General features: G+C 42.0%; 1 protein-coding gene across 5 annotated transcripts in view; it reads right to left on the reverse strand.

Moving 5' to 3' along the window:
* Positions 1-13,243, reverse strand: part of LOC137877326 (pleckstrin homology domain-containing family A member 5-like) — a 178,604-nt gene that overhangs the window by 14,457 nt on the left and 150,904 nt on the right. For 3 of the 5 annotated variants that reach the window (XM_068717149.1, XM_068717150.1, XM_068717153.1), the window contains 9 exons: positions 13,095-13,199; positions 10,533-10,652; positions 8,418-8,471; positions 6,762-6,842; positions 2,611-2,673; positions 2,447-2,527; positions 2,187-2,339; positions 619-720; positions 378-486 (listed from right to left, as the gene is read on the reverse strand). In XM_068717149.1, coding sequence (XP_068573250.1) covers positions 378-486; positions 619-720; positions 2,187-2,339; positions 2,447-2,527; positions 2,611-2,673; positions 6,762-6,842; positions 8,418-8,471; positions 10,533-10,652; positions 13,095-13,199 — 868 coding nt within the window. The remainder of the gene's footprint in view (positions 1-377; positions 487-618; positions 721-2,186; positions 2,340-2,446; positions 2,528-2,610; positions 2,674-6,761; positions 6,843-8,417; positions 8,472-10,532; positions 10,653-13,094; positions 13,200-13,243) is intronic. The other 2 variants (XM_068717152.1, XM_068717151.1) reach the window with 2 other exon arrangements.

The raw sequence follows: 13,243 nt of genomic DNA on the forward strand, positions 1-13,243 counted from the left end.
ATTTGTAGTCACGTGCTTATGTAATGCAAATCATCAGATAAATATGAAATTAATCTGAGAATGTGATTTAAAGGAACAGTGTGTAGGATTTAGGGGGGTTTATTTTGCCAGAAATTAAATGTAATATTCATAACTATGTTTTCATTTGTTCATAATCATTAGAATGAGCCATTTATATCTACATACGTTTCTACAGTAGCCCAGAACGGACAAACCAAACCCTGACTCTAGAGGGAGACTGAGGACTACCGTGGTTCTCTACATGCTGAGGGAGGGGTGAGCAGGGGGGTATTAAGTCAGATGCAATTTGCAACCTCACAACTAGATGCCACTAAATCCAACACACTGCTCCTTTAGGTGTTACTGGTGACTCTCACTGCTGTCTGTGCTCCGCTGTGGCTTATTTTTGGCCAGAGCCTCCATCACGTCCTGGATCCTCCACAGCTCCTTCTGGATCTGGATGTGCCGCTGGCTAGGAGGTTCTGTCTGAGGACACACACACACACACACACACACACACACACACACACACACACACACACACACACACACAGATATAAATGCTGGTAAACCCTTGATCATCCCTCGAAGGTGTGTGTGAGTGTGTGTATGTGTTACCTGTGGGCTGCCCAAGGCCTCCAGCTGCTCCAGCAGGTTGGACTTGGCCAGAGTGACATCTGCCCCCATCTTGTCATACTCCCTCCAGGAACGCTCCAGCTCCTGGAACCAGGACACCAGCCAACAGGAGGGTCATTAGACTCTGTGTGTGTGTGTGTGCCCAAACATCTACTTGGCAAAAGGAATTCTTGTACCTCCATTCCATTTATCCCACTTATCTAGATATTTGAAATACAAAGTTATTGGTGCTTAAACATTGTGGCAAGATATATGTACTCATTAAGCTTATCTCTCTCCTTGGAGTAAGCACCACACAGGTCAGAAAATCAGGGCATCACCAACATGACAAAAAGTCCATTTAGCATCTCAAAGGCAACATTTTCTAAAAAACGATGTTCAGACTGATAAAATAAGTATTCCCTCTAATCACTAGTAGTGTGTGGTGGTGTCTGTATCTACAGAGACCCGGTCCTCTGCCTGGGTTTTCTCTTTCCTTCTTATGTGGCCGTGTTTGGGACATTTCAGGGTGTCAGCAAAGAGCGCTTGTGGCCCACGTGGGGCTGTGACCCCAAGCCAATAATAGAGTGCAGGGTGAGCAGCTCGTTCAGGTCCATTTGTCACGCCGCTCTGCATCTGATACCGAGGCACAAGTCCCTCTTTAGTTCTGTCAGATACAAAGTGGCCGTGCTGAGGACGGGTTGTTTCACCGCGGTGTTGTCCTCTGCTCCTCCTCTCTGCCGTGTGCAGAGTAGCTGTGTGCACACACCAGCACACCAGCAGAGCCTGCTCCACCCCGGCTGCATTCATTCACAATGCGGCACCTTTGTTGTGTGGAGGTGTCCATTAGTGAAACAAACAGAAGATAAACTTTCATTTCTCAGATCCCTCTCTTCGTTCCCTCTATAGCTCGCTCGACCATCGCTGCCCTCTCTTTCCGTCCCTCGCTCGTCGAGCCGAGGAGGAGTGGCCAAAATTTGACTATAATTCAAATGCTGTGTGTTTACAAACAAATATGACGTATACTTTATATATAACCAGAGTAAGAGGCTCCATGTCCCTACCTGAGGTCTTTGACCCTCTGGTTACATTTTCTGCACATTGTATCTTCTTTGGAATGAAATGTGCAATATAAATATATTGAAGGTGCAAACATATCACCATATCAGCCATAATCACACTGATACCATGTAGACTAATGTAGCATTAGAGCAATCAAAGCTTGACCTATTACTACTGACTTTGTGACAAAATCAGGATTTTTCCTTTTCCATTTTTTCCCTGCACAAAAACATGCTGGATGTTGCATCCTGCACATGGTCAGTCAGAAAAATGATCTACTTTCTATCTCTCTATTAGCTTGTTGAACCTCATCTCCTGGAAGCTCCAACCACCTACTGGTAGACTTGATAAACACGAGTCCAGCAGTTTCTTGAGTTGCAGTTGTATTGAAAAAGTTTTCGACCAAACTCTCCAAGAAATGGAGTAAACTGCCAGTGTGGAAGCGTCCTTAGTAGCTCCTCCCCCTGTCCTGCACTGATGTCTGTGTTGTGTGTGTTGGGTGTGCTCACAGTGGTGACTCTGGACAGCTCTCTGCAGGTGCTGAGTAGGCCGTTCTGCAGCACGTCTCTCTGCTGGACCAGGCTCTGTGTGGCTGCAGCATTGGAGCCGCTCTGTTCACTCAGCTCCTGACTGGCAGACATCAGGGCCGTCTCAAGAGTGTGCTGCCACACAACACACACACACACACACACACACACACACAAATACTTATTGTACACACAAGTCTACACAAAGACACAACAATGAATGCACACGCTGATGGCTGTACCTTCTCTCTGTGTAGCTGCTGCAGTTTCTCCTCCTGCATCCTCACTGCCTTGTCCTGCTCACACAGTCTGCTCAGCTTGGTCTGACGCACACAAACACACAGACATGAACCACACTTCCTTTGAATGTTATCATCTATTTCATTGCAGACTGGGCTGGTCTTACGTCTATGTCGGGCTCCTCTGTGCGCTGGAGGAAGGAACCGTCTTTCACGTCGTCTGGACTGGTCTGAGTCGAGGAGGCGGACAGCAGGGGGCGACAACAACACATCTGTTAGGAGAGCTGAGAGCTCCAGGCACACTACGTCATGCAATTTGGGGAAAACAATGACCTCTTTTTTCTTTGAACTTAATTGTCCCTAATGCATTGAGGATGCAGTCGGTAAACGTGTGTGTTAACCAATGACTATCACTAACTTTTCTGATAAAATACCAGAATTTGATGTGAATGATATAAATAAATGGTAATCTGTTCTCTTCATATGCTTTGGGCTGTTCATTCCAGAGGAGGAGAGTGAGGGGATGAAGGTATGAGTGCATATTCACTAATCCTATTATCTTTCCCTTGAAGCTGATTACCCAGGTGTTACCAGGGATGTTGTGGCTCAATATTATAATGTAGAGAGAGGTGGAGGGAGGTGTAGCCTGAGAGGACAGATGCACGCTAATAATGATCAAATTAAACCCCAAACAATTTTATATATTGATCAAATGCATAAGTGTAATTTCCCACTAGTGACTAGGAGGAGGGCTCCTCTGTTGAGACAGTTTTAGTCTGATTTACTCACTAAAATCTCAGTAAAAACTGTCCTCTGACAAAGATAATAATGGTATGATAAAATGATAAAACATGTAGATAAGTTCATCTACATCGCCTCCCACGTACTGTCCCAGCCAGACAGGAAGCTTTGCAGACACTACAATGCATGTTGATGAAAATAAAAACATGTGACATTGTGTCATTTAATTATTCCATTAAAAAAGACAATAGGGTTTATACACACCCTGCAGGTAAGCCTGGGAGACACAACTTAGGGCAAAATGTCTGTCTGTTTGTTTCACTTTAGCCTCAATAGAAATACATCTCTCCATATTTTGCGCATAATTAAATGAGTCGACTAATGACAGAATATTCCAATCAATTCTAACGGATCTTATTAAGAGATAAATTCATAATTCTTCATTATTCTTTTTGTTTTTTTTGGCATAGTGTGTAAATGATTAACCCTCACTTCTAGTAATAGTAACTTCTTTTCAGTAATGTCCACACATTGTGAGACGTTGGGTTGGGGTTGCTTACTTTTACATTTATTTCATGAAGATAATACAAACTGTATGGATGTAAAAACACACACTGAGTGTCAGGTGTAAACTACAGCAGGGCGACCGACGAGCCTTAATGCTAAGAAAACACAGACGTGATGGATGAAGGCAGGCTGTTAGCAATTTTTGAGTTAAGTGATAAAAACTCACAAATGATTTTTACAGAGCACATTATTATGTTCTGTTGAGAAGCACAGCTGGGAGACAATGTTAGGAACCTTTAAAAAGCTACTGGAAGTCATGAAGAACTGCCTTACTATCACAGGAGTTCAAACCGTGACCGAAGAGGTTTAATGAAGATGTGGTTACTTTTCTATATTTTACGTCACTGGGCACATTTTAAATGATTGTTTGTTGTACTCAAAGCTTTTCGTAGTAAAGACAGTTTAACGGTGGAGGTATCACTTTGCACCCTGACACAGAAATGAACGAACCACTGAAAAGGCTGCTGCACAGCACTGATAAAAGGAATGACATGGTTTCAAACTTCAGCTAGATATTTTCACATCATCACATTTCGTGCATCCACACCTCAACTGGAGGAAGTCCAGAATCATGACGATACAGTAGTATCACAAAGGACTCTGCTTCAATGTAGAACCTTTTGAAGGCAGAGTTCAACAATGTGGGAAATATATATATATATATTCATTGCTGCTGTTATTATTCATTGTCATCATTTTTACATAATTGTTCTGCTCACTACTCTCTATATGAATAATTTGTATCAATACGCATTGACTGTGTTACATTACATTACAGTCATTTAGCAGACGCTTTTATCCAAAGCGACTTACAATTCAATTCCATCTATATACCGTACGCACAGCTACGGGAGCAATTTTGGGGGTTAAGTGTCTCAAGGACACATGAGACTAGTGGAGCAGGACATCTATCCATCTATCACACTGCCTCCTGATAGAGGATCCTCCTCTGGTGCTCTCTCTGAGGTCTCTTCCTCTTTTCTCCCTGTTAAAGTTTTTTTTGGGGAGTTGTTCCTGTTCTGATGTGAGGGTCAAAGGTCAGAGGATGTGTACAGATTGTAAAGCCCTCTGAGGCAGATTTGTGATTTTGGGCTATACAAAATAAATTGGATTGAATTGAATACACTTTATTTCCACAAGTGAGATGAGAAAAGCTATCTCATGGTTGTGTGTTGAGTGTGAATGTATTTTAGCGACGGAAGGATTTGAGGGAGGACAGAATCGTGAGCGCAACAGATGATTTAAGCATGCAAGAAGAATTGTGCATCTACTTGTGAACGGCAACAGGGATTCTCCCTCTCCTAATGATCAAAGCTGCTTGTGAATCCCCTGAGCACAAACTCCAACTGAGAGCATCGAATTCAATTTCTTGGCAAATGATTTCATTTTTAAGCCATTGTGGAGTCATTTTGAGATTTAAATACATTTTATATTTTTAAAGTAGTTACTGGCTAGAGCATAGCTCGTTAGCTTCCTGTTAGTCTGACACACTGGATGTAGACTGTGGGTATCCGTCTGCCATTGGTCATGTATTTCACATGGCTTTTCAGCTTGATAGCCACACAGATCAAGGAAGCAAGAAACGAGCCGGTCCATGATCAGGATTACATGTTCATATGAATCTGCTCTTACGAATCCATCGGACCGACTAGTGGACTGAGTAGTGCTCAGAATTAGTTTTGTGTCTGAAATCTTTTGTCGTCCATTTACTTCCACAGTACCACTAGTGCCTCTTTAATCCGTACACAAACAACAGTCAGTGCAGTGTCTGTGGGCAGCGTCCTGGAAGCTCGTTGTCACAGTGGGGTTGCCAGGTTCAGTCCCATTGCACCTTTCCAGAGACTAACACCTTGGTAAATGGTAAATGGACTGTACTTGTATAGCGCTTTTCTAGTCTTTCTGACCACTCAAAGCATTCCCACCCGTTCACACACGCTGATGGTAGGGTCCACCATCATGCCCACCATCAGGACTAACTAACATTCACACACTGTAGGCACAGCTACGGGAGCAATTTTGGGTAAAAGTCTTGCCCAAGGACACACGACCCAGCTCTCCACAGTCGCTGTGGCTTAGTCACTGTATCTAGTGGGGCTAAATAAAACGTTGCTTATAACACATTTTATAACATGTAACTTCCTCTTCACAAGAAATGACATTCTTATATTTCCGTTTTGTGGACAACCAAGATATACTTTGGTTATCTGTTTCCATCTGTTTCAGTCTTTATGCTAAGCTAGGCTAAGCATGTCCAGACTCTCACTCATGGAAAGTAAGTAAATGTGTATTTCTGAGAATGTTGAACTATTCATTTGAATAATGAAAAACAGTAGGATCATTGTTCTCCACAGCACATCTGAAAAAGTGAACGAATGAGACATCCAGACAATGGAAGCATTTCCAAAGTGATAACAACAATGAACAGTGCTGTATGGAGACAGACGGTGTCTATGTAACGTTATACCATGCTCGCTTCAGGTCACATTAAACAGAAAGCAATGAAATGAGATGTACTCAACCGAAAAGACTTAATAACTTAAACACTTAATCATGTTTTAAAGAATGTTTTCTGGTTAACAACTGCGTAATGAACAGACTGCCTGCATCCAAAGTGGTGAAACAAGAGGTTGAATGTGGAGGGGAAGACGTGGAGACACGGGGCTACCGGGGCGAAGGTCTGGTTTGAGTCTGCTCCACTTCAGTCAGGTTGAAATTAAAGAGCTCATTTAGAAACAACAGGGACATCCTGTTAGGGGAAATAAACCCCAAACGTCCTGAAGTTTTTGATAATTGAAATCTACATCTGCTTTATATGGAATTATTCAGACTAAGTACACTGAAATATACTATAACCCTCAAAAACTCAAATTTTGTGTTTTCAAGTTTAATGTAAAACACAAGATTGTGATTTCCATGATGCTTTGACCCAACAACAGGGATACACAGTAGGTCAAAAGACAAGTGGACTGTCTCGACCCTGACTCAAACCAGAACCTGCCATGGACCTTACTTGCTGATAGAGTTGCGGCCTCGGTGCCGAGTTCTCGATCATAGTGTGAATCATGAAGATTAGCGGCTCATTCTCCTTCGTCTAGCGGAGCGCCAAGGAGAAAGAGGATACAATGGTGTAATAACATAGCAGTACGTGTTGCTTGAAGGATTCCTGTATCCAGGAGCTGGAGAGGGACTAACCCTCTTCTTCAGGATAAAAGGACAGTTTACTGCTCTCTAGTTACTATTTAACCAATAGTGATCTAACATACTCTATGTTAAAAGGACCATTCCTGTGTTTTTGCATAAGCCAATTTATTACAAATACCTATACTCTAAATTGGTGATGAGCATTTTCCAAAGCTCTGACTGGAAGTTGGGATAGTATTTATTTAAGAAAAGGGTTTGGAACATGATCAAATATTTGATTTAGAGTCAATGGATCATTCCTACCTTTAATGTACACAAACTGACTGAGACTAAAAAAAATGTCTGAACCTTCTCTAGCCTCTGTACTTTGTGAAAATCAAATAATTTTTTTAAGTAGCATCCAAACTGATAGCCACTCCCTCCTACACAGCCCGTCCAAGCCCATGAGCAGTGGTTTTCAATAAAGCAGGATCTGTGGGGAGACCCGTTCGGCCCATTTAGAAGCCTGTGAACTGGAGACAGGTTATATTTTTCTTGCAATTAAGCGGCTCTAATGCAATGTTAGTGAGATTCCAGTGGAAACATCCATACTATTTTTAACATTAACAGTTTGGGCAGATAACAACTACTTTGAGTTGAGTTAAATAACTTGTTCAACCGGTGGCCTCACACCACTACTGTTCTGCTCTCACCCAGTTCCCTACAAAGCCTGCATTTAAACAGAATGTTGACGTTTACATTTACTCCCCTCAGTTTGTAGTCCTGGGTGTACAAGGCTGGCATTTGCAAACAATGAGAGCGATTGAGCATTGCTGCACATGGGTTCATACATAAAAGGCTGAGAGGAACGTTTAAGACAGCTCCAGGCAGTGTGCAGTGTTGTGATTGGACTAACAACACGAGGTTATCAGCAGCTCTATCTGCAATAATATCTTCCCTGCCCTGAAGAGAAATGAACACGAGCTGAGGTCTGCAACCCGTTTCAAGATAATATTCATGGAACACTAAACTCAAATGAAACTAATACCTTCCTGCAGGTTAGCGTATTTAATAAAGCACACCATGGTATGCATTGAAAATGGTGATAAAAGAGCTTGAATATGAAAACCATCAGTATGGTCCTCTATCTTACCTAGATTAGCTAAATAAATACACAATAAAATTAAACTTTTTCTTTTTTTTTGAAACTGGGCATAAGAGATGAGATTGAGCCTCAACACAATTTGATGCTTCAAGCTCAGTAGATAGTTTGTTCATAATTCTGAGTAAACAGGAAAAGAGATAAAGAAAAAAAGATGAACAAGAAATAGAGACAGAAATAGAAGCCTGAAACAGATCATAAATCATAAAACATGCATGTAAGTTTTCTAGAAACAATGTTAACAATGTTAAACAACAAATGTTAGTTTCCACTAAGGGTTAAAAAAGTTCCAGTGCTTCACAAAATGTTCTGCATCTGGAAACGTTTAATATTATGGACTTCGTAGAGACGGAGACAGACAGCAGTAAGCTCACAAGTCCTCACCTGGCTGTCCAGGTAAATAAGGTTCCTTTGGAGGTGATGAGAAAGAACATCAGTCTGCAGTCGCCACAGAGGAAGGAAGAGAGGAAGCAGGAAAAGTGACAGGAGAGGATGGAACAAGGGAGTCAATGGCACATATCAACAGGAAGGAAGAGATCATAAAAAAGGAAGAATGATGACAAGGCAGCTCTGTATATATAATTATCTCTCATTGTATTCTTATTGTTCAGTAAGAATGAACTTAAGCAACAGATTATTTGTCATAACAACAATCTCTCCCAAACTATAACCATACTATAGTTGCCATGCACTGATCTTGTAGAAAGACATTTAAAAAGGTTGGCATTGAACGGTAAAAACTGTGATTTAAAAACAAACCAATATCAGTGTTCAGTCTGGTGATAGCAGGGTTACACAAGGTGGCTCCACAAGATGCAAAAAAGACGTTCAGCTGTGGCTGACCATCATGAATGAAGAACAGCACACTAAGAAAGCTCATGGCTCTGTTGAGAAGATGCAGCTGGATTCTCCTAATATGGTATTTTGTTCATACCAGTACACGGAGGGCTGGCCCAATCCTTCAGGAGATATTCACAGCCATTAAAAACCCAGAACTAATGTGAATATGATGTCACTGTTCACTTCAGTCCAGTAAGACGACTTTACAGTAATGCAGCAATAAAACAACAACAATATCCCATATCCCAAATGGTACAGATATATATAATACATTGGTTAGCTTCTATCAAACGCACATGGCTAAATTGTCAGCAGTTAGCTTATATTCTGCAACATGAATTATGAAATTGACTGAATTTCAAGCATTCAGTACAAGACACATGGCAGCATGCTGCACTGCTGAGCCTGCTCATGATGTACATTCATGCTCTCCTGGCCCACAACCGCACAGAGACCTCAAGTCGACATGTGTGGACAGGAGTAGAGCCCACATACAAAAACACACATGCTCAAACACACACATATACAGGTGCAAAAGAAAGCCCAGAGATCCCCAACAAAATGACCAACCACCTGCCCATACATTAATGCAACAACAATTCTCTAAAATGAAATTGAATTTGGCGTGTTCTGATAGCGAAATGTTAGATTTGACTCGCCTGCAACTGGTCAAACATGTCATGTGCCTGTGATGTCGATACTAACCTGATGTGATGAGTAAACGTGTGAATGTGTGAGGTGCTGATGTTGGGTCACCTTACTGCCAATTATTTAGGAATCCCAGTTCCCCTCCTCTGTTGGTACGGTTACTTCTAACTGCAAGAGACATCGAGGTGTGTCTCGTTGATCAGCTCACAATGACGCTTTATGATTTTTACCTGCCAGCTCCTCCTCACTGGCAGGTGACATGACCTTTTCGCCTGGGAACACAACCAATTGTCTTTGTTGTTGGCACGGAGCAGTGACGTTTTAGTGTCTTCTATGGTACTGGTCCTCCATGTCCCCAAGGACAATTCCCACAGTATTTCTGTGGTCCTGTCATATCTTTCTGTATTATTGTTGTGGTTATATTTTGAGATGTTTACCAAAAGATTGTACTTAACCATAAATCAAAGTGCCATTTGGCTTCCAGTGTGTAGGACCAAATGTATTACAATTCATTAACATTAACATCAAACCAAATGGCAAATCTTCTGAAAATGTTGAATTGTTTGTGATCCTATCAGCAGACCATCAAAGTCAGAAGGATCCATCGTCTGGTAAACATGATTCTGTGCCAATGTCTCGGGTAGATGTCAAGCTATTCAAACTTCAACCTGCTAATGACATTTTTTTTGAGTTTGTCCAAATCTCTTGACAATACATCCAGCAGTTGTTGAGATTTTTCCGTCTGGACCATATTGATGGAGCATTCGGCATTAATTACCAACACAAACAGAAATAGCTTGAGTCGTAGTGAGTATGCAGTGTTTAGCTCACAGGATCTCTCAGAACACACCAAAAGCAATTTCATTTGGAGATAACTAACAGCCTCATGCAAAGAACCTCCCCTTGATACACACAAACACACAGAATAATAATAGTAACAATTAACTTCCTGGTTGGGAAAGCACCAATGCGTACATGCACCCACACGTAGTGTACAGACTCAGTGCTGACCTTAGCGTTGGGCCCCTCCAAACCCAGGGCCATTAGCTGAGCTACCGTGTGTTCCCGTAGGCTGTTGAGCTCCGCCTGCTGCCGGCGGAGCTTGATCAGGAGCAGAGTCAGCTCCTCGGGCTGCACAGAGCAACACACAGAGGAGAGAGGAAGAGCTGCCACACTGACGACATCAACAACACCCATCCACTGATTGAAATCAAACATGATGCAGTGACTCTTTAAGAGGAGACTGGTGATTATTTGTCCAGTAAAAACAATTCGAACCATTTAAACCCTTTATTTTCAATCTGGAGACAGAAGTATATTTTACGCTGATGACTATGTTGCTTCTGTTCAGGTCAGCCCCAGCGTCACATTTCCTCTTTTTACATCTAGTTTAGTTAGTTAGTTCATTTGTATTTATTCAAGAAAGCTTATTGAGATCAAGATCTCTTTTGCAATAGAGACCTGAGAACAAATGACATACACACAAGACACAGTGGGAACAGAAACCTCAGCATGCACCATTAGAAGGCTTTTGGATCCATGCAAGGTGGTGTCTAAGTTCTAGATTTAAAAGATACAACTTCAAAGGAGGCTTGGGACTGACATAGATGTGAGGCTTGTTTTGAAATATTCATGACAGTTATCTGTGTAGCTAATACAATTCAAACTTCATTCTTTGCCATAGGGGACAAAAAAAATTCACAACTGACATATAAATGCTTTATGAAGCTGTTCTGGCTATCAAGCAAGCATTAACTATTTACTATACAGCAGATACAGAGCAACGTTAGCATTGACTCTTTCAAACTTTGCTGGATTGGGCCGGGCATGTAGTGTATTTATCAGAGCATGTTTGTTGAAAACAGCTGCCTGAGGTAATACTGAACCAAATGAGATTACAGTGAAGAAGTGCTGTAAGACTAAAACAATAAGCTAAAAAAGCTCAGAAGAACTGCAGAGTCGGGATAATTCTCACTAGCTTCATCATTGCAAGTTAACCCTTTCTCATTACATTTCGTCATTTGATTCATGGGTGATATTTGTTTAGTTTGTTTCCTGTTTTATTTTGAAGTTCCCTGCCTCTTGTGTGTTCACTTCACTTCCTGCCTTTGTGTGTTTTCCCACCTGTGTGATTGAATCCACCTGTGTCGAATCACCTGCACCTCCCCAGTGTATTTAAACCCCATGTTCCTCTGCCTCTGGTTCCCCTGCTCTGCTTCCATCCCTGTTCTGCTCTGCCGTGTTCCCTGTTCAGTACGTTTTGTTGTTTTGGATTTTTTAGTTATTAAAATCACCATTCATATCCTTCTGCTCCCTGTGTCTCTCTGCGTTTGGGTCCATCCCCTGCTACCTTTCTGCCCCCACAGTGACAGTTGTGACAGATATTACAAATATTGATGAGTGACTTTAAGCTGCAGCAACATCTTCATATTAACGGTGGCTCAAATGACTATGTGTAATGTGAGAGGGGTCACTCGTAGAGGCGAACCCACAGAAAGTCTCTCTGCAGCCCTACAGAGCTTTTTAGCCTCTTTCACTTTTGGTTTCGTGGTCCACAACAGTTTAATTTCAGTCATCACTCTCATGTGGAGCTCCCTGAGGAGACGGTGAAGACCCAAACAAAGCTACAAGGAGAGTGAGTAATGGACTTAATGTTTGCCTGGTGACCAAAACATGGCTTCAAATGAATGACAATGTTGTTGCTGCTTTAAGGGAAAGGATTGCACTTTTCTCCAAACAGACTGAAGAAAATAACCCAGCTGGAATCTTGCTGGACTTCATCCTTCAAACATGTAAAGGTTAAGATTCCAGCTGGTTAGCACAGTCTCATTTGAAAGGGTTCCTACATTTGACATGAGGCTAAGTGAGCTAGGAAATGAACTGCATCTGAGAGAGTTCAATATAATCTGTCAACTTGAGAGGACATGTTCCTGAAAATGTGGCAGCCTTTCATTGACCTCATGGCTTTGCTACTGGCCACTGTCATCTACTTTCAATGTTACTGTCACCGCGTACGCCAGTTCAAGTTAAAGATGTGTGGACGGACTGGTCCACACAAACACATTCCCCCAGACACAAGTACCAACACAGGTCTCACCCACACACACTCATCCTATCATTACTTGGGACACAGTGAAATAAAGAAAAACAGCCATCAGGGAAATTACTGGGAAGTCTCATCAGACTGCAGAGACACTCGACTGCCGACAAGCAATCACATTATTCACAGCTGGCTTCAAACAGAAATATCAGTCCTGGTCCTTTGCTTACGAGCAAAGACCATTTTGTGTGTGTGTGTGTATGTGTGTGTGTGTGTGCGCTGTCATTAGGAGACAATGACATTGTCAATAATAAATTGGTCCTGCTGAGACAAAGACAAAAACAGCAATGGAAGGCTGCTAAGAAGAAAACATAATTTGATGGATGTGTGAGTGTTTGAATGTCAGCGATGGACGGCGGTGTCTGTTTTACATATGTGAAAATAATCTCAAGATTCTCTTCACTCTGAGTGTTTACTGAAATCAGGGTCAGTAGATGTCACAGCATGGAGAGGGGGAGCAGAAGAACACTCACCGTCTTGCCTTGCAGAGACTGTGGGGTGATGGACTGTGGAGGGACCCCGACTGCGATGGATCGTCGGTCAGGTTGGTAGCCGTACTGTGGGGGAGGGGGATGAGACTGGAGTGGATTTAACAAAAGAAGATTATTTAAGTAATAATAAT

Source organism: Cebidichthys violaceus, unplaced genomic scaffold (assembly GCF_023349555.1).
Source record: "Cebidichthys violaceus isolate CVI_PGR_0920_01 unplaced genomic scaffold, fCebVio1.0.p SCAF_21, whole genome shotgun sequence".
Lineage (NCBI taxonomy): Eukaryota > Metazoa > Chordata > Actinopteri > Perciformes > Stichaeidae > Cebidichthys > Cebidichthys violaceus.